Raw genomic sequence first — 18248 nt, 5'->3', positions numbered from 1 at the left:
ATATATAATCTTCGTACAGTCCCACGTCCCCTTTCCGTAATGATATATAATTAGATGAACTATAGTCAAAGATTTTACCGGCGACGGTGGTGACCAATGTTAATCTGGGAAGAGAAACATTAACGAATATTATCTTTGTGCACCTCTTTACCATCTACTAGTACCGCAGTACCTAAATCTTTCTGCACATTTTTCCTATCATACTTATTCGAAAGCTTATTCCCACAACGTTTATTCCTTTTGACAAATATTTCTTGCCCCTTTTTAAATTTTCTATTGACCCTTTTTTTGTTGTCATAATTATTTTGAGCTTTTTGGGCATTTAACAAAAGCTTTTCCGTATTAAGTTTATTTGAATCAGAAATGTTCCAAAGTAAGTCAATAGGTCTTGCTTTTGTTACAGAGTGTATAGAATTGTAATACTTTATTAACGCTAATTGGATAATTTCACTAAGATCTGTAAGTTGCATATCCTTTTTTATCGCTCTCGATATTTCTGCTAGAGTTGAATGGAATCTCTCGACTTGTCCATTGCTTGTACTGTGCATAGCTGGAACTTTATGGTGAGACATACCAAAGTGGTCCCTAATAAGGGATTGTATAACATTTGAACAGAGTGATGGCTCATTATCCGTAACTATCATAAAATTTTCGGATTTTTGAAGAAACCAATTATTTTCGTAAGAGGAATTTTAATATCTACAATTGAACGTGAATCAATTTGTTCCACTAGAGCATATTTTGAAAATTTGTCTATGCACGTAAGGAAGTAGTTATTCTGAGTACTGTAAATATCCATATGCAGGATTTCACCAGGATATTTGGGTAATGGCGTACGCTTCATAATTTGCCTCTTCGGATGTCTTTGGTATTTAGACTCTACGCAAATTTTACAATTACTAACGAATTTTTTTATTTCCTTACGAAGTCCAGGAAAAAAGTATGTATCCAGAATTTGGTCATAGTTCTCCTTCGCTGAACGATGCGCTCTATTGTGTTCCATTGCAATAGTTTCCAGCTGATCATTTTCATTTATTAAATCCATCACAATCTTTTCGGTATGCTTAAAATGAACCGAGGGAAACAGATTGATAATATCATTCTGTATTTTTCCAAGAATTTCCAAAGAACAGTGGACTCCATTAACTACCTTCGCGTCAACTATCTCCTTTAACTTTGAATATAGACTTTCGGTGTTCGAAAAATCAATTTCGTGACGTAGGTACCCATTAAACAATCTAATTGTTATTACTTTTAGATCCTTGCCCACCGAAAGAATAATCTGACTTTTAAAGCAATTTATAGGCGTTGACACTGTCCTTATGACCTGAGATAGGGATACCTCACTGTTATAGCAATTTCCGCTAGATTCACCATTTCCAGTAAGATTCTGAATATACTGGCGAGATAGCGCGTCTGCGACAACATTTTGAGACCCAGGCTTATAATGAAAAGTCGGTGTGAATTCTTCGATAAAGCTTTTCCAACGCTTTAGCTTGGTGTTAGGATTTCGATCAGATATCGCGAATGTTAGTGGTTGATGATCGGTATAAATGTGAAGATTGTTTACTCCATAGAGATAATTTCTAAGAGACTGCAATGCCCATACTATGGCAAGCATTTCTCTCTCATTGGTCGCATAGTTTTGCTCAGTCGCACTAAGCGTTCGTGATACGAAAGTAATCGGATGTTTGTCCTGAGATAACACAGCACCAATTGCTACCGATGAGGCATCAGTTGTCAGCTCGAATGGTCTGCTGAAATCCGGAAAACGTAAAGTAACGTCCTCTGATACTAAAATCTGCTTTAACTTATTGAAGGCATCTTGAACATCCTTCAACAATGTAATTTTCTTTTTTTCTGACTTTTTTGCACTAACATTACCATTTTCTCCTCGCAATAATTGAGTCAAAGGTTTTGCAATTTTTGCATAATCACGTATAAACCGTCGATAGTAACCCGATAATCCTAAGAAGGATCTAAGGCCCTTAATAGTAGTTGGCTCTTTGAAATTAAGAATAGCACTTACTTTGCTATCTGCAGTTTTTAAACCATTTTCAGATGCAACGAAACCCAAGAACTCGAGTTGCGTTTTGAAAAAATTACATTTTCCCAATGAAATGCACATATTTGCATCTCGAAGCTTTTTTATTACTATTTCAATATCTTTTAAATGACTCTGAATATCGGAAGAAAAAATTATAATGTCATCAATGTAGACGTGGCAACGGACTCCTATGTCGTCCCTTAATACATCATCGATCGCTCTCTGAAAGATACTTGGAGCATTTTTCAGACCAAATGGCATTCGACAATATTCGTATTTGCCATTATTAACGGAAAACGCCGTTTTCTTACGATCTTTTTCTGACAACAAGATTTGATGAAAACCTGACTTTAAATCTAAAGTAGAATAATACTTTGATTTTCCTAAATTCGACAATATAACTGAAGTATCTGGAATAGGATATTTATCCGAAACAGTTTTCGCATTGAGTTTTCGAAAGTCAATTACCAGACGTAGTTTAGGATTTCCCATTTCATCTACACCCTTTTTATTAACTACCCAAATTGGGTTATTATAAGGAGAAGAACTCTTTCTGATTATACCATCACGTAGCATAGTTTCAACCTCAGAATTTACAAATTTAGTTGCCGTCATCTGGTATGGGTAACTCCTTGAATATATTGCTTCGTCAGTGGTAGTTTTAATCGTGGCCACAATGTTAGTATTATAAGGCAATGATTCATTTGGATCAGCAAATGCTTTTTGATTTTCCGTAACGATTTTCTTAAACCCGTCTACACCTTCCTCAGGAATAGAATTGTAATTTAAATCCTGTAGGAGATTTATTTGTGTTCTATTAGAAGGAAAAACCTCTTGAATTCCACCTATAGAATAAAGTTTACTACCAGTGACATCAATCATTGCATTGATTTCCTTTAGAAATCTGTAACCTATAATTCCATCCATATCATTTATTTCAGACAATACATAAAAATCAGAAGTACGTCCCATAATGCTTATCTGACATTTCGCGGTGATACGTGTTTCCCCATGAATGGAATGTACATCAAATTCATCGTTTTTTAATTTAGATACACCAACTAGAAATGGAAGATTTTTCACATAGTTTCTTTCGGCACCTGTGTCCAAAAGAAGTTTAATTTTCTCACCGTTTAACAAAGTGTGTTGAACGTGTGGCGCGGCAGGATCTGCAGCATTCGAAATTTATTTCGAATGTTGCGGATGCGGACGGGTAGATGGTGCGAAACTCTCCACTCGCTCATTTTCGGAACGCACCCGGGGAGTGGAGAATTAGCGGCGGAAAAATGCCGTTGGTTGGGACAGTAAGGACCGCATGGAAATAAGTCGGTCTCTTCTGTTTCCAACCGCGGCGGTGTAAGCACTAAATAAAAAAGTGATCTTTTTGCGATTGTTTATAGTACTTGGCCTACTTAGTGATAGATTTTAATCAATCATTTTAGATAATAAATATTATGAAAACATAAGAAAATCACGCTCACTAGAAATTGTATTCGAAACAATATAATAAAACTTAAAAAAGGCAAGAACAAAACAAAGAACAAAAATTGAGAAACATAATTATATTTTTATAAAGAAGTGACTGAACAAACGTATGGAAGACATGCTTTTGATTGTAAAATGTCTACAACAGAACTATCCTTTAATTTCTCTACCCGGAATGTGTTCAATTGATGTCTTTTTGAAAAATTATTGTTTGATGATTTCGAACGAAAATTATTATTTTTTCCCGAATTTTGTTTAAATCGAGACGTTGATGGATCTACATCCATTGGTTCAGGTGGAGATTGAGCTTCATCTCGGGTAGTTTTGTTAACCACTTTATAATGTGGACTTTTACCCAAATTACTTGTATGTTCCCTATCAGAGTTCGAATTAGCAAAAGCAGCGGCGAAATTATAGCGTTGTCTGTTAGACTCTAGTTCCTGTGCGAGAGCCAAGGCAGATGGTAAATCCTTTGGTTGACTCGCAAAGAGAGTATCACCGATAGGTCTTTTAATACCAGAAATGAAAATACGCAATGCGTCGTCTCTATACTTTTCATTCAAGGATTTCAAAACTACGCTTTCATCGCCATATTGCATAATAGCTTTATTGGTTATTAAAGTCAATTGTTTTTCTACCATATCATAAAATTGTGGAATAGAAAAACGACCTTGTCTAAGAGTAGACAATTCCTGCTCGAGTAAATACAGTGGTCTCTTATCGGAATACGTATGGTCCAATCTAGCCAATATAGCGTCAAAATTCAGTGGTGTACTGAACGACGATAAAACCATATCAGCAGAACCAGTAATTTTGTTGCGGATAATAGCAACAGCTTGATAATATATGTCAGAACCAACATATGGTTGATACGGCTTTATTGCAGCTTTGGCTGACTGTCGCCATGATGGATACTTATCCATAACACCGCTAAACTCGTGCATTGATTTTGGTAAGTCAAGCCTCATATTACCACCAACAACCCTACTTGTGATGGCAATTTCCTCATACCTCTGTACAGAAGGACCCGGTGTCTTCAGTTGCTGCAAAGAAGACTGAAATTCTTCCCTTAATTGCGAAACAACCACATTAATATCACTCTGATTTTCAACAGGTGGTGCTGACGCTCGCAGTTCCTGTATGGTAGAATGAAATTCCAGCCTTAACTGAGAAACAACACTGTGAATGTCACTCCCTTGAGTTGACGGACCTGGCTCAGATTTCAATTCCGCAATTGCGTCTTGAAATTCCTTCCTAAGCTGAACAGCTAATGAAAGGTTAACCCTTTCAATCATATTCGAAATAGCTTCGGCAGATAAAGACATTTCTATTACTTTTTTTCTAAGAGATTTAAAAAATTTAAACTGTCGATTCGGTTAACCCTGTAATCGGCCCTTTTTAAGCTTAAATTTCTCAATTTAATATGTTAGGATGTTTTTAAATTAATTGTACATACATAATACTCGTACAGATATTCATATCTGTTTGCAAGTTAGACACACGCCACCAGTTGATTCGATTCGCTTTGATTAGATATCTCGTTCACCCAGTCACAGTCACTTGTTGCAATATGTAGGTACGTCTGAAAACTCCGCTGCCAGCCGCTTCACTCGATTATTGTTTCGTTTTAAATTCGCACGATCGTGAACATTTATATAACTAAATTTTCACACACTTTTTTACGAAATTAATACCGACTCCTTATACAAGGATTAAAGATTGTGGTTCAAACCACGTTGGGCGCCAATTAAAATAAAATTTAATTTGAGTCCGTTTGGGAAGGATCGTATGACCATTTTATTTAAATTCCAAATTTAGACTAAAGACTGCTTACAATATTTCTTACAAAGTAACCTATCTTGTAAACATTATCCTATCTTTATCGTGTGTCGCGCACATGTCCATTTTGCATTTTACAATGCGCAGGTCAAAGTGTCTTCATTAATGAACACACATTTCTTACGAAATAGGGTACAAGCAATATAAATAACATTATGCTTGTACCATTTTTATTATCAGGCCCGTTCACACATGTTACAAAACAAGATGCGTTCTTCGAACAAGGTCCTGTTATTATCTTAAGATAAGAATATATCTACAACTATGGTACAGACAATATAAAATACATTATGCCTGCACCCAATAATATTTATTCTATATGTATACCCTAAATATTCATATTGTGCTATTACTTGTACTTGGGAAGTCATCCTTAACAGTAGACCATTATACCCGTTGTCAAATTATAGTCACGATTTGCAGGTGCTGGCACCCGCACATTTTTTAATCCAGCGGGGATTATTAAATCCTCCGATGGGGAAAGGTCTCAGGGAAGATCTTCCTGCAACAAGGCGGTGGCTGCAGGTCCAGGACTTACAGCATCAGTTTTGGGTAAAATTTGAACAAGATTATTTGGGCCATTTAGAGAAACGATGCAAATGGAAAAATCCAGGGCGCCAGCTAGAACAGGGGGATTTGGTTCTAATAAAGGAAAAGGATCATAGTCCCCTGAATTGGAAGGAGGCACGAGTCGTTGAGACGTTTCCGGATCCCAACGGTGTGGTGAGGCAAGTGAGATTAAAAACAACTGAACGGGATAACGTGAACCGTGCAGTGTATCAGCTTGTCCCATTATTACCGGAGGATGGTAAGCTGCAACCGGATTTATCGGCAGATAGCAGGCCTAATCCGGGAGGCGAAGTAGCAATCGATGGTCCTGCGTCTAGAACCCGTGGAGCCGTAAAGGTTAAAGGAGGTTTTCTGGCTCGAGCTGCCTTGATTTTGTGTTTGTTCTTTCTACCCGGCAGTTTGGCCTCCTCATCGGTGGAGCCGGTGTTAGAATCAAGGGGTATTCATTTAGGCGATGTTCAAGTTAAGGTGTTCGAGTTAAAGTACATGGTAGCAACCTCAGTAAACCGCCCATTTAGAGGTCATAGCAGATCAAATGGAAAAATTTTAAAAAATATGCGCCAGACAAGTCAAACAGGACATCCAGGAACATTGCGGGACTCTGTTAATCGCTAACCAGCAACAGGCTAAGGACGTAAACCAGAACCTTATTGCTGCTTATAAACCCAATCGAGCTAAGCGGGCCCCAAGCGTGGTTCCGTTTATAGTAAAAGAGGCTGTGAAACTAGGGGTTAAGTACTTGCCAGCTGTGTTCGGCACGGGGGCAATGGTATACATGGGTTATCAAGATGTCGTGATCGGTAATGAGATACAGAGCTTGCAGAATCAGCAAGCTAAAATCGCATCCTTAATGCTTAATATCACGGATCTCGAGTACCATCAGGTTGAGGGGCAGATTAATGCTGTTGTGGAGCGACAGGAAGTAGCAATGCTCCAACAAGAAATATCAGAATACTCAATGGAGCTACAATCCCTAGTAGCAGGGATATGGGCCAAGCATCAACAGTTGAGTAAACTGAGACCAATAGGAGAGCTTACAGAATATGTAAAGCGAATAAATAAGGATGTTCCAGGGATGAACTTACCAAATTTGGAGCATCCGGAGAGCATCTTTGACATTCATCCTCCTTCTGCATGGGTAAAAGACGATTTAGTTACTATCGAATTCTTAATCCCTCTGGCTTACAAAGAACGGTTTGCCCACGTAGCAGTAATTACTACCCCCGATCATCAAAGCCTTACGTGGGATTTGAGGACGGCTGTCCCGTTTCGGGGTTTATTCATGGGGCCTGGGAAAAATGACAAATTTTTCTTTGAGGAAGGTGCAGTGGAGATTCTACCCGGATTCTTTGAAACTAAGCTTGTTCGATCAGGACCGTCCTGCGCGCGTGAAATTGCAAAAGGAACAAAAAATCTGCGAGAGTGGTGTTCTCTTAGGAGGTGGAGTAATGGCACTTTTGTGGCACGTTTAAAACCACAACTTGGGGCAGTGTTTAAGGGTCAGGTGAAGGAAATTCCAATAATCTGTAGTGAAACTGCTTTAGAGCTTCGGTTTCCAGTGTCCTTGATAGACTTGGCTCACTGCACACTTGACATGGCCATGTTCAATATCACAGGGACTCCTCATACCATAGTATTGAATTGGACAGCAAAATTTGAGGCAGTGACTCCTCGATTTCACCAGTTAGATAAGATGACAGTGGCCGCAAACATTTCTGTAGACAGGGATATTAGTATTTTGCGGCAGGAATTAGAAGCAACACTTGGACTGGAATCAGATTTTCGGCAATACATCCCACACGGATTAATTGGGGGAGGTTTGTCGTTAATCGCAATCATTATCGGTGGTTTAATTTGGGTAATTAAAAGACGAGGTAGAAATCCGGAAGAAGAACCTAGCTTCGTGAGTCACCTATCCTTGGAAGATAGAAGGCCAGCGAGTTGGCGAGAGTCAGGGGAACAAACCAGGGATGAAGGAATCACCACTTCAATTGTATAAGAAAATTTATCAAGAAGGTGCACCGTATATATGTATTGGATTTGTAAATATAGTAGTTGAAGTGAGTATCTAGTTTTTTCACGGCAATGTAAATATATTCCATGTTACGAATTAAGGTTCATGAATTAGCTTTCACGGCAATGTAAATAAAACCCATGCCGCGGCCTAAGTTTCATGATCCTTACTGTGTTTATTTTATTACTGTGTTTAATTGATTAACAAAAATACAGTAGTAATAGTTTACTAAACTGACAAAAGTGGTAGATGAACAAAATAATGTTATTTGGGGAGCGCCATTAAACCGATGTTGAAAAAAAAAAAAAAAATGTAAAGTAACTTCCATCTAAAAAATTGTAAGGAAGTTACTAGTAAGTTCAATTAAATTAATATTTTGTAAAGTTACTTCCATCTAAATCTTGTAAGGAAGTTACTAATCAACAGAAAGTTAAATAGAAACTGTTGTTACGCTGTAAAGTAGCTTCCATTAAAAAAAAAAAAAACTGTAAGGAAGCTATTAATGAACAGAAAATTTTAAAACAATCATTACCGTAACTGATAAGCATCATGTAAAGATTTTTGTAAGCTTGGTAAAACTATTATGTATATTCCGTAAGAAATAGCTTTGTAACGTTAGAAAATAAGTGCGAAATTGAAAAAAAAAAAAATCTTTTGTAATAATAGGTAATAAGTTCAACGACCACAGGATTACTCATCTGGCACAAGCAGATCATCAGGATCAACCGAAGTTATTATGACCGTCATCAAAACGCTTCGACTCAGCAGGAAGCTTTCTCGGGTGGGAGAATGTTTAAGCGATTTCCCACAAGCAACCGATCGCGTAAGTCCGCATCAATAGCGTCAACAATCATCGGCAGTGATTACTGCAAAGTCAGCGTACGTTGCTGACTGATCAAGTATCACAATAAACAACAGCAACCTTGCCCATGTGCTAATGCACAACATTCACATGTGCCAATGTGCAAAATGCAAGCGATTCCGTGTTCCGGCTTGCTACTGAGCGATGTCGTCACCAGCACCATAGCATATGGGAATATTCTGACGACATCGCCCAACGGTTGACTGTTGTGTATACAGTTTTTGTTTTGATTGGACCTTTCAAACAAACTTAAGTTCCGGGTTGCTGCTAATGGACTTCACGTATTTAAACTGCTGCAAGGCGGAAACGGGTTGGAGTCTAGACGTGTTGGAGTCTAGACGTGTTGAAGTCAAACGTGTTGGAGTCGGGTCGTGTCGGAGTTCTGTTGGATTCGTGTAGGAGTTCTGTTGGATTCGTGTTGGAGTTCTTTTGGAGCAATCGAGTAGCTAGGATAGGTAGAAACCTACTTGACAGCGAGGGATAAAAGAATCAGGACTCTATCGCTCCCAAGGGATAAGTGCGCCAAGTTAGATACTTGGCTGGACTTGGGTGCGAACTGCGCTCTATTAGGAGACTTCCCAAACACTGGACACGCTATGTATCTTCGTCTGCAGTGTGCTGGACACGTTTCGAGCTCGATACAGAACGCCTGCTGCAGGATCGAATGAATACTCTCATAGTAAATGTATGAAAAAACTCCTTTGTGCCTTATGCGCTAAGCACTAGGCCGTATGAGTAGGGGTTTTATCGGAAAGTCCACCATTGTCCGAGGCAAAGATAACAGAGTGCTTCAACAACAAATTTAGAAATTCTTGTTTGAAATTTAGAATAGTTTTAAACATTCCTTCACGTACTTCCAAACTTCATGATATTCAGGAATTATTAATTATTATGTTCATTATGAACAATCACGCATTGCCAGGTGCGAATAAAATTAATCTTGCACATGTGAAAATTTCTGCCTTCCTTCGTAAGCAAAAGAGAGCAATATACAAATATGCTTATTCATCTGAATTGTACACTACCGATGTGTTTCGTACCAACATACATATACGAAACTGAGTTTAATTTGCAAATAACTACTGGGTCAAAAATGATGATGAATGAAGTGATATTGGCATCCAAAGTCTTGAATTTGCAGAGAAACGGCAAATTTGTTTTATCAAAACTTTGTTAAGAATAGTGCAGTAACCACTAAACTTTGGTAGGATCATGCTCTATGGTATAGTCTATATTGCTGCATGTGGTGCTAAGCTAAACTTAAGGAGGGCTATGCAGCCAATTACTAAAAATTATAGTAACGTACTTTATTAACTTTAATTGAACAAATATCGGCACGGAGGTTATTTTCGAACCTTGGTACCGTATAGTGGCAGCCTCATGTTTTTTCCTGATTTTTCAGTTGGGTAATTTCTCAGTCCATTAAAGAAATGATCGCTCTCGACTCACTCCCGACATTGATGAATGTAACTCACTGTATGCGTGAGCGTTTACAGTTCCCACCTTTGCAACAAATTTGGTGAGAATCGCTGTAACCCTCTCTGAAAAAATGCATGTGTTTTACACAAAACCTTAAAAACAAGCTCAGAAAGAAGTCTTGAATTGGGCGAAGACGATGTCCCGAGGGGATTTAACTACTATAGCATCCTAGATATATGTACCAAGAAGGTTTAAAAGTTTGTATGCTAATGCATAGACGCTACTAGAATCCATATGATGTTTTGGTTATCCCTAACCTTCAAAAGAAACATGTACACAAAAACAACTATATTGAACTGAGATCTTATCAGAAAACATTTTTTTCTATTTTAGCCTACGAAATTTTCAGCCCACCTGGTAAATAACCGACTCCCCGCGAATAACGGAACCATAGGGGATACTGTCTAGGTTAAGCACACATCACCATACACGTCAGAGGAGTAGGCAGAAATGCACTAATCAAAGAACGGGTTCAACTTAGCCAAAGGCAACATATCAAGGAATCAAGAACAGCAGATACAAGAAGTGGTTGAATACTGCCAAGCGAACAACTGGGTAGAAAATCATAAAATCAGCAGTCTATGTGTATCAGTTAAAAAGTGATAAAAAAGGGATAATCAAGGGTACAGATCCAAGTGTAGTGCGAGGATCGTCATGTGGTGTAAGAAACTAGACAACTAACATTTAATTCTAATCGCCCAGATGGATAACTTCTTGAGAGCGTTATGCAAACACCAAAGCAAACGTTAGCTGTTTTTCGGTCGATAAGATAAACAAAAGTCTGAGTTCAGAATAGAGCCGATTTTATTTTCCAAGTTGCTAAATATAGATCTATTAATAAAAGTAAATTTCAACCAAACCTTCTAGTATCGTGCTAGTCTATATTGCAGAGGGTAGCACCCTCCGTAAAAATCCGTGATGAAAGAGTTGTTGTAGCTATCAGAAGAATTGCATTGCATTGAATTCAAACATTGACCTCCAGATACCTTCCCTTCCTGTTGCAGGGCTGGCTGTCTCGTCACTTTCACAGAAAAAAATGGAGGAAATTCGTATAATAGAAGCCCATTAATTCATCACGTTATGGATTTTGATACATGCTCATAACCTGTTTCGAGGGAGTAATTGACAATCAATATCCAGTAATTCCATTCAACAATTTTCTAAGATTTTTCCTGGACGACGATCGTAATATTATAGTTTACTTTGGTAACCAAGAACGCTAGTACTGTACTGTTAAAATTTTGCGAGGATAAAATTACCCATGCAACGGACCTTATCGTTCTGGTTATTTTGATATTTACATAGCATACTTCTTCCTAGTCCAGATAAAGAAAGAGGGGTTGAGGCAACGGAGTTTGTACTATCCTGAGTAAAATAAAAACAAAATGCTTGAGATCATGGAAAGGGATAAATAAAGTATAGATGGACTAAATAATGGTACCATTACTGTCAAGACGGAGGAACTCACCAGAGTTGAGCCATTAAAAAAGTTGAGCGATCTGATAACTGGCTGAGGCGAATCGCCGTTATATTAGCTGCTCTCACGATTCATTTCTACACCGCATATCCGCCACAAACCCGCGCGGTTGTGGACAGCCAACAGAGCCTATTTCAGCTTACACAAGCTGTTTCCTTCGAAACGTCTTACCATAGGGTCAAAACTCTACTGTACAAGACAGTGATCTTGCCAGTCCTCATGTATTCTTGGGACACTTGGGTTTTTACAAAGAAAAATTGCGAACTCTTGGCCGCGTTCGAGAGAAGAATCCTTCGATGAATTTTTGGCCGGATGGATTCCGTAGCCTACATAACGATGAAATCTATAAAGGGTACCACGACCGTCTCGTGATAAAATACGGTTCAACAGGTTGCGTTGGGCGGGTCACCTAATCCATATAGGTGGGAATGATGCGGCCCGGAAAGTCTATAAGGACAATATCTATGATTGAAAAAGAAGGCGAGGCAGAGCTTACCTGAAATGGAGCGATGATGTAGGCCAGGAAGCTAGACAGCTTTTAGGGATATCGAATTGGTGGACCTGGGCGCAAATCCAGAATGTCTGAAGTTCCTTATTAGACCGGATACTGGTTGTTGTGCCGGTGGTGATGATGATACCCACCACAAACAGGTCGACTTGATACCGAGAAAGATACCTTGCAGCAACAGCTTGTCGTAAAAACCTGTAATGCAACTGCCGATAAATATTTTGTCATTGGTGCGAACTTAACCATGAGTGCTATGGGTGAAAAAAGTTTGGAACTTCCAACGAAGATGACGAGGGTCTAAATGTCCCGGACATCACACAAACTTGTACCTTGCAATACACGATTTATTAAAAGAACGTCTTATCTTCCTATATTTTATACCAGGGAACAGTAAAACGCAAATTGACTAGCTCTTCATAGAATATCGGTATTTTTCATACCCACTGGACAAGGCCATTCCCTATGAGACTATGGCACCTCAACATCGACCGTTGATTACTGACCAGTAAATTAAGCCAGCGATAAAGCCACATGAGGAGCACATTGGCCTGCGGAGAATTAAATGGTGGTGATTTTGTGAAAAAATACCAATTGCCAGTTATGAACCATGGTCAGTAGAGCGGCTCATGCAAACCTTGCGATTGACAAATCTGGTACGTGATTCATCAACCGAGAGTCTCGGCTTTGGACCAACAATGTCTAAATCAAAGTGTGTGAGAATACATGCCTCTATGGCAAGTTCTTCGTCGATGATCAAATACACACGGACAGTTTCCAATTCGTACATTAAAATGAAAGATATTCCTTCATTAATTGCTAAACTACAGATACATACATATACAAACATACATATTTATATATATATTAGAAACCTAAATAAAGTGCTCATCCTAAATAAACGTATTTCCAATTTACTTTGTGTACAAAAGAATACATATATGTATTTAAAGTGAGTATCACTGGTGCTAACGTACGCAGTTGTCTATTATAGGACGCTACCCGCAAACTTAATTAGCGTATACATAGATACGTCTGTCTGGATTCATTCATACTGATATACAAATATGTGAAAACGGCTAAAAAGTTAAAACTAACTGACTTTATGTAATGATGACGTCATACACGCGTTAGAGCGCAATGAATTTATGAGAAATGCATAAGTATGACCTTCTATAACTTTGTTAATAATAGTTAGATTTCATTAGAATTATGCCTTATACTATACCTTATAAACCTGAGACGCATTCTCAGGTAAATTTTTAAAAGATGGTAATATACTATCTTTAACTTTATTTGAGCAGATATTGGAACCGGATGTATATTTTGATTTTGGTATAGATGCAAAATTTTAATGTTTTTTTAGTTTTCTTGGCTGGATAGGTTTTGAGAACGAGGCCTGTTTCACTTGTTAGTGCACACTCCCTTATGTTTCACCCCATATCAAAAATAAGCAGTAGTTTCGAAAAGTACTAATCGAGCCTTTCCATTTGATATCCCACATGAACATATTTTGTGAAAAGAATGTATACCGTCCCTTTTTCATGTATGGGGAAGTCCCCCTAAACTCAACACAAAATAGTGGTTGTAGGTAATGAGAGGAATAGTACTTTACTTAACGACCAACGAGCCGGAAAGGATGGATGCCGACAATACTAGGGAGAAGATTTCAACGAAAAAAATTTCACATAATCTATATAAACACTGCCGACATTTGGGGCGATACCATCTGTCAGCGCTACTAAGTCGATAAAGCAATCAAACAAGTGAAGTCAAGGAAGGCAGCAAGTAATTGACGACATCAAAGCAGAGCTTTGGAAAGCAAAGAGCTGGGAACCAATACTGCCGCTCATGAGTTTTTCAATGGGGTTATTGAGGAGGTTAGATAACCATCTTATTGGCAAGGATGCTCGATTGTTCCGATATGTAAAAGGAAAGACAGTCCAGAAGGATTTACAAATGATCGTTCGATCCTATTGCTATCCCATTACTAGCGCTCAAATAATCTTGAACATAACAAGGTTTGTGAAGAACTGCGGAACTGTTTACACAAGACTAATTTTACATTGCATTTTTGCAATTGGGGAAAAGCGTTTAACCGCACAACTCATATGGTATGCTATATGCCTGAGGAACGCGTTCGTTGAATTACATTGCATCTAAAGAAATCCGAAAAATTAAGTTCGAAGTGTGATGGGTAGATTAAAACTCTACTAGTGCATCTGTAGTTATTCACCAAGTAAACGCCTTCTCAAGCATTCTACTCATCATGGCTGTTACGCGGGCCATCTCCTATGTCCAGCGGAACGGCGCACCGTTCTAAGCTGATAATGTTTCTCCAGCGTCTTATAATAAGGCTGATATTCTGCGCCTCATGCAGCGCGGATTGAGACTGAGTCTGAACAAAACAAATTTTTTGACAACCAACCCCGATGAAATATTTGCTATTACTGTTAAAGACAACGGTCTGTCGCGAAATGAGTGACTTAAGTGTCTCATCTCAACTGCTATGCGCCTACAGTGAACTGCGTTATGAAGTTCCTTCAAGTGACAGCGCAGTTTGGTACAAACCCCTCCTCACACATGTGGTGAATTACTTTGATGTACGTTAAACTAAAGTAAATACACCTGAAATAAGAGGTGCACATTTTTTTCATCGAAAATATTAATGTGGGATATTAAAATGAAAGATATCGAATAGTACTTTCCGGAGTAGGTATTTAGTTTTGACATTGATTCCAAAGGGTAGGAGTACCGAAAAATCTGAAAAAAAAAAATTACGGTGGCCCATGCACATGGTATCAACGCCCGAAAACTACTATCCATTACAATGTCTCCTCAAAAAAAGTTAATAATTTTATATTCATATATTTTAAAAATTTACTGTGACCTCTATTAACTTCATCGTAGATCTATAATATAGTTTTTAATATGAAGAAGCATACCGAAAAGTTTGGTAAAGATACTAATATTACTGACAAAGTTATGGTGGGTTAAAGTTGCTTCTTTCCCGTCAAATTACTACTCCCCACGAGATCAAATGCCAGTATTACGTCTAATAGTATATCGGGTATATCAACATGTATGGTTTACGAGCTATGTATATATAAATGGAATCATCGTATATAACTTTTAATACCTTGAACCGTTGGTCTTTCGATTTTTGACTTATTTTTTTTAAAAAAGTGAAAAAGAAAATGGTGGGAATCGAAATACTTTTTCTAAACAACTACATTTTTTTAATTTTGATTATTTCAACTGCGTTGAGGTTTATATTTTAAGGCAATAAGTTAGTAATGTAAAGTTCAAACTTTTCCGTTTTCACATAAAAACTGGAATCGGTACACGTCCTGTAATTTAAGAACTCCAGTTATGACCTTCAGCGCACTAATGTCCGGTTACTTTGCTATTATTCGCTTAATCGAATTCCAATTAATTTTTCTAAGTAAAAAAATCCTCCAAAAATACGTGGAAAAAAACCGTCTGATGTAGTTTTTTCCCTTAATGAAGATTGTTCTCTCAAATAGCAGACAGCTTATCCGATTCGAGTTTTCCTGGACGGCAAGAGCAACCTAACACCGTGTTGCATTTGGCAATCATTTCATTATTCAGGGTTTGTGTGAAACAAAACTTGTTTAGAATCGATTCGATGCGTCTGTCCGTCTCTCTATCTGTCTGTCTGTCATACTCAATTTATTCGGAAACGGCTGGACCAATTGCCACGAAATTTGTATGAGAACGTGTGGTCTTGTATTTCTCAGGTTATAGCCAAATGAAAGGGTTTGATTAGTACTTTTAGAAAGTGGTCCCAAATTTGATATCGAGTGAAATATATGCGAATGAGGGATCAAAATATGACCTCGAAAAGTGTAACAGATTTCTTTCTCAGAACCTATACAACCAAAAATTCCGAAAAAAATCGCGGTCGGTGTATCTAGCGAAATCTAGGCCTTAAAATACATCCCGTTATGAAATCTATCCAAATAAAATTAATAATAGTATATTAGCATATTTTAGAAATTTAGCCCCCTTAAGGTCATGCTAGAAGAACCAAATTTGGCAGCGGCATAAGGGATAAGTTATGTACAATATTTCAAACCCCGAGCAAATAAGAAATATTATACAACAAATAAATGCAAACGCTGTAGAAATTTCTTGAGAAAATTCCAGCAACGGAAATCTGCCAGGCGCTATGCTCCAGTTATTCATTTGCCTACCCGCGGAAATTCTTGGCGTCTTAAATTACACAATTTGTAAAGTAGAAAAGTTCAGTTCCGTTAGTCGCGTTGTGCAGGAGGTGGTTTTTGTTGTTTCAATATAAGTTAGAAATTGTTCTTCCTCGATTAGCAGCTTAGTTGTAACGTTGGCTGCCTGCATATTTTATAAATCAGAAAAGCCATTACAATTCAAGCCCATGGTAATCGTTCCAAATGGAATATACAGTAAGAAAATTTTACATATCGATAAATAAAACTTCAACAAACCCTATTTTGTGATGGTATGGCATATGTATATATACGCTTAAATGTCTATCAATTAAATCTGGATCCACACGTACCGTTCACTATCATCTGCTATCTGACAAATGCGGCAGCATATAGATGGTATTGAGTGAATGCACGCCGATTGGTTGGAAGTGGGAAGAGCCTTTTCAACAACTTCCTTCGGGAGTAGTTCATTTTCCTTGGTTGATGTAATATTCTGGCCACGTACAACGGTCTCATTCCTTTCACTTGAATCACTCTGAATGTTTTCTGCAGAATGCACAGCACAATTGTCGAACAATGCCTCTTCATAGAGCCCCACGATACTGGCATCTACGTGAGTATTCGTAGATAATCCATTGCCGATATTATTTTCATCTGTTCGCAACACGTAGATTTATTAGTTCAAATAAGAATGAAATCATGAAGGAATAGCTTACAATTATCACCATCTTTCATTGTACGCCTTAATTTAAAAGCAACTGATACTGGCAATTTTGTTAATCAATCATGTTCGAACTATTTGCTGAATGAAGTTAAAAACCGATAGAGAAGCGAAGCCACTTTTGGCATTGACACGCCAAGGACCTGCCTACTTTCGTCATTCTTCTATCGGCACCTAACGAGAATTTGACTATGTAGTAAACATATTTTTGGTTGTAGCAGATATCGTGACACTGTCAATTTATTAAAATGGAAAGAAAGCAAGTATAATCTTCATTTGCACAATGGCCGATTCTAGTGAAGATATTATAATTATGTATATACATATTTTTGTAATATATTTCCCTCTCCACTGTGTATTCTGTAATGCACTTTCCGAGAATCACTTCCATACGTACAAGTGGTTTTTAATTAAGCAAGAATCACTAGCCCCGTTCCAACAAATTTCCTTATGACTCCATGCGGCATATACTTTTACGTAAATATGTATGTATAAAAGTGTTTATAGATATATGCGTTTATTCATCTATTTTCATCAAGAATCTATTTTCATTAAGAATGAAAAGTTTTTGTTTGCAATGGTTTTTAGTAGAGGTTACCAGTCTGGATCTAATAAAATATTAAGGAGATTTTGTCCTACTCGTACGGAAACAGCTGAGAATGGCAGTCAGCATGCACATACTTGGAAGTGATTTATTTAAATCACGCTCAATATCTAAATGAATGCGATTGCATCCAGACCAGGCGCTTGTGAACGGGACAAAGGCTGAAGAAAAAAAGAAGATTTAAATGAATGCGCTGAAAACCTTTTTTGCATTTTGTTTTTACTTAACACGTCAGTTCACCAGTTTCTTATCAGCCAATTTTTAAGGTTGTTTGTGTAACAAAACCTTATTAGAATCGATGTGTGTCCGTCTGTTTGTCTGTCACATTCGATTTATTCCGACTGTCACGAAATTTGGTGAGAATGTGCGGTCTATGAATCCTCCGGAAATCACCCTTTTTTGGGAGTAGTGTAGGTGAATGCGTTTACGAACAGAGT

The 18248-nt window shown here is 37.9% G+C and overlaps 1 protein-coding gene across 2 annotated transcripts in view; it reads right to left on the bottom strand.

Annotated features, from left to right (window-relative positions):
* The window catches only part of LOC119647096 (E3 ubiquitin-protein ligase MARCHF2-like), a 56989-nt gene extending 39621 nt beyond the window's left edge, over nucleotides 1–17368 (bottom strand). For both annotated transcript variants that reach the window (XM_038047866.1, XM_038047867.1), the window contains exons 1-2: nucleotides 17203–17368; nucleotides 16837–17140 (exon numbers count right to left, since the gene is read on the bottom strand). In XM_038047866.1, the coding sequence (XP_037903794.1) occupies nucleotides 16837–17140; nucleotides 17203–17221 (323 nt within the window). In that variant the 5' untranslated portion in view covers nucleotides 17222–17368. The remainder of the gene's footprint in view (nucleotides 1–16836; nucleotides 17141–17202) is intronic.
* Between the last annotated feature and the right edge of the window lie 880 nt (nucleotides 17369–18248).

This window comes from Hermetia illucens, chromosome 1, assembly GCF_905115235.1.
Source record: "Hermetia illucens chromosome 1, iHerIll2.2.curated.20191125, whole genome shotgun sequence".
NCBI classification, from domain to species: Eukaryota; Metazoa; Arthropoda; class Insecta; order Diptera; family Stratiomyidae; genus Hermetia; species Hermetia illucens.
This window is presented reverse-complemented; position numbering and strand designations above follow the sequence as displayed.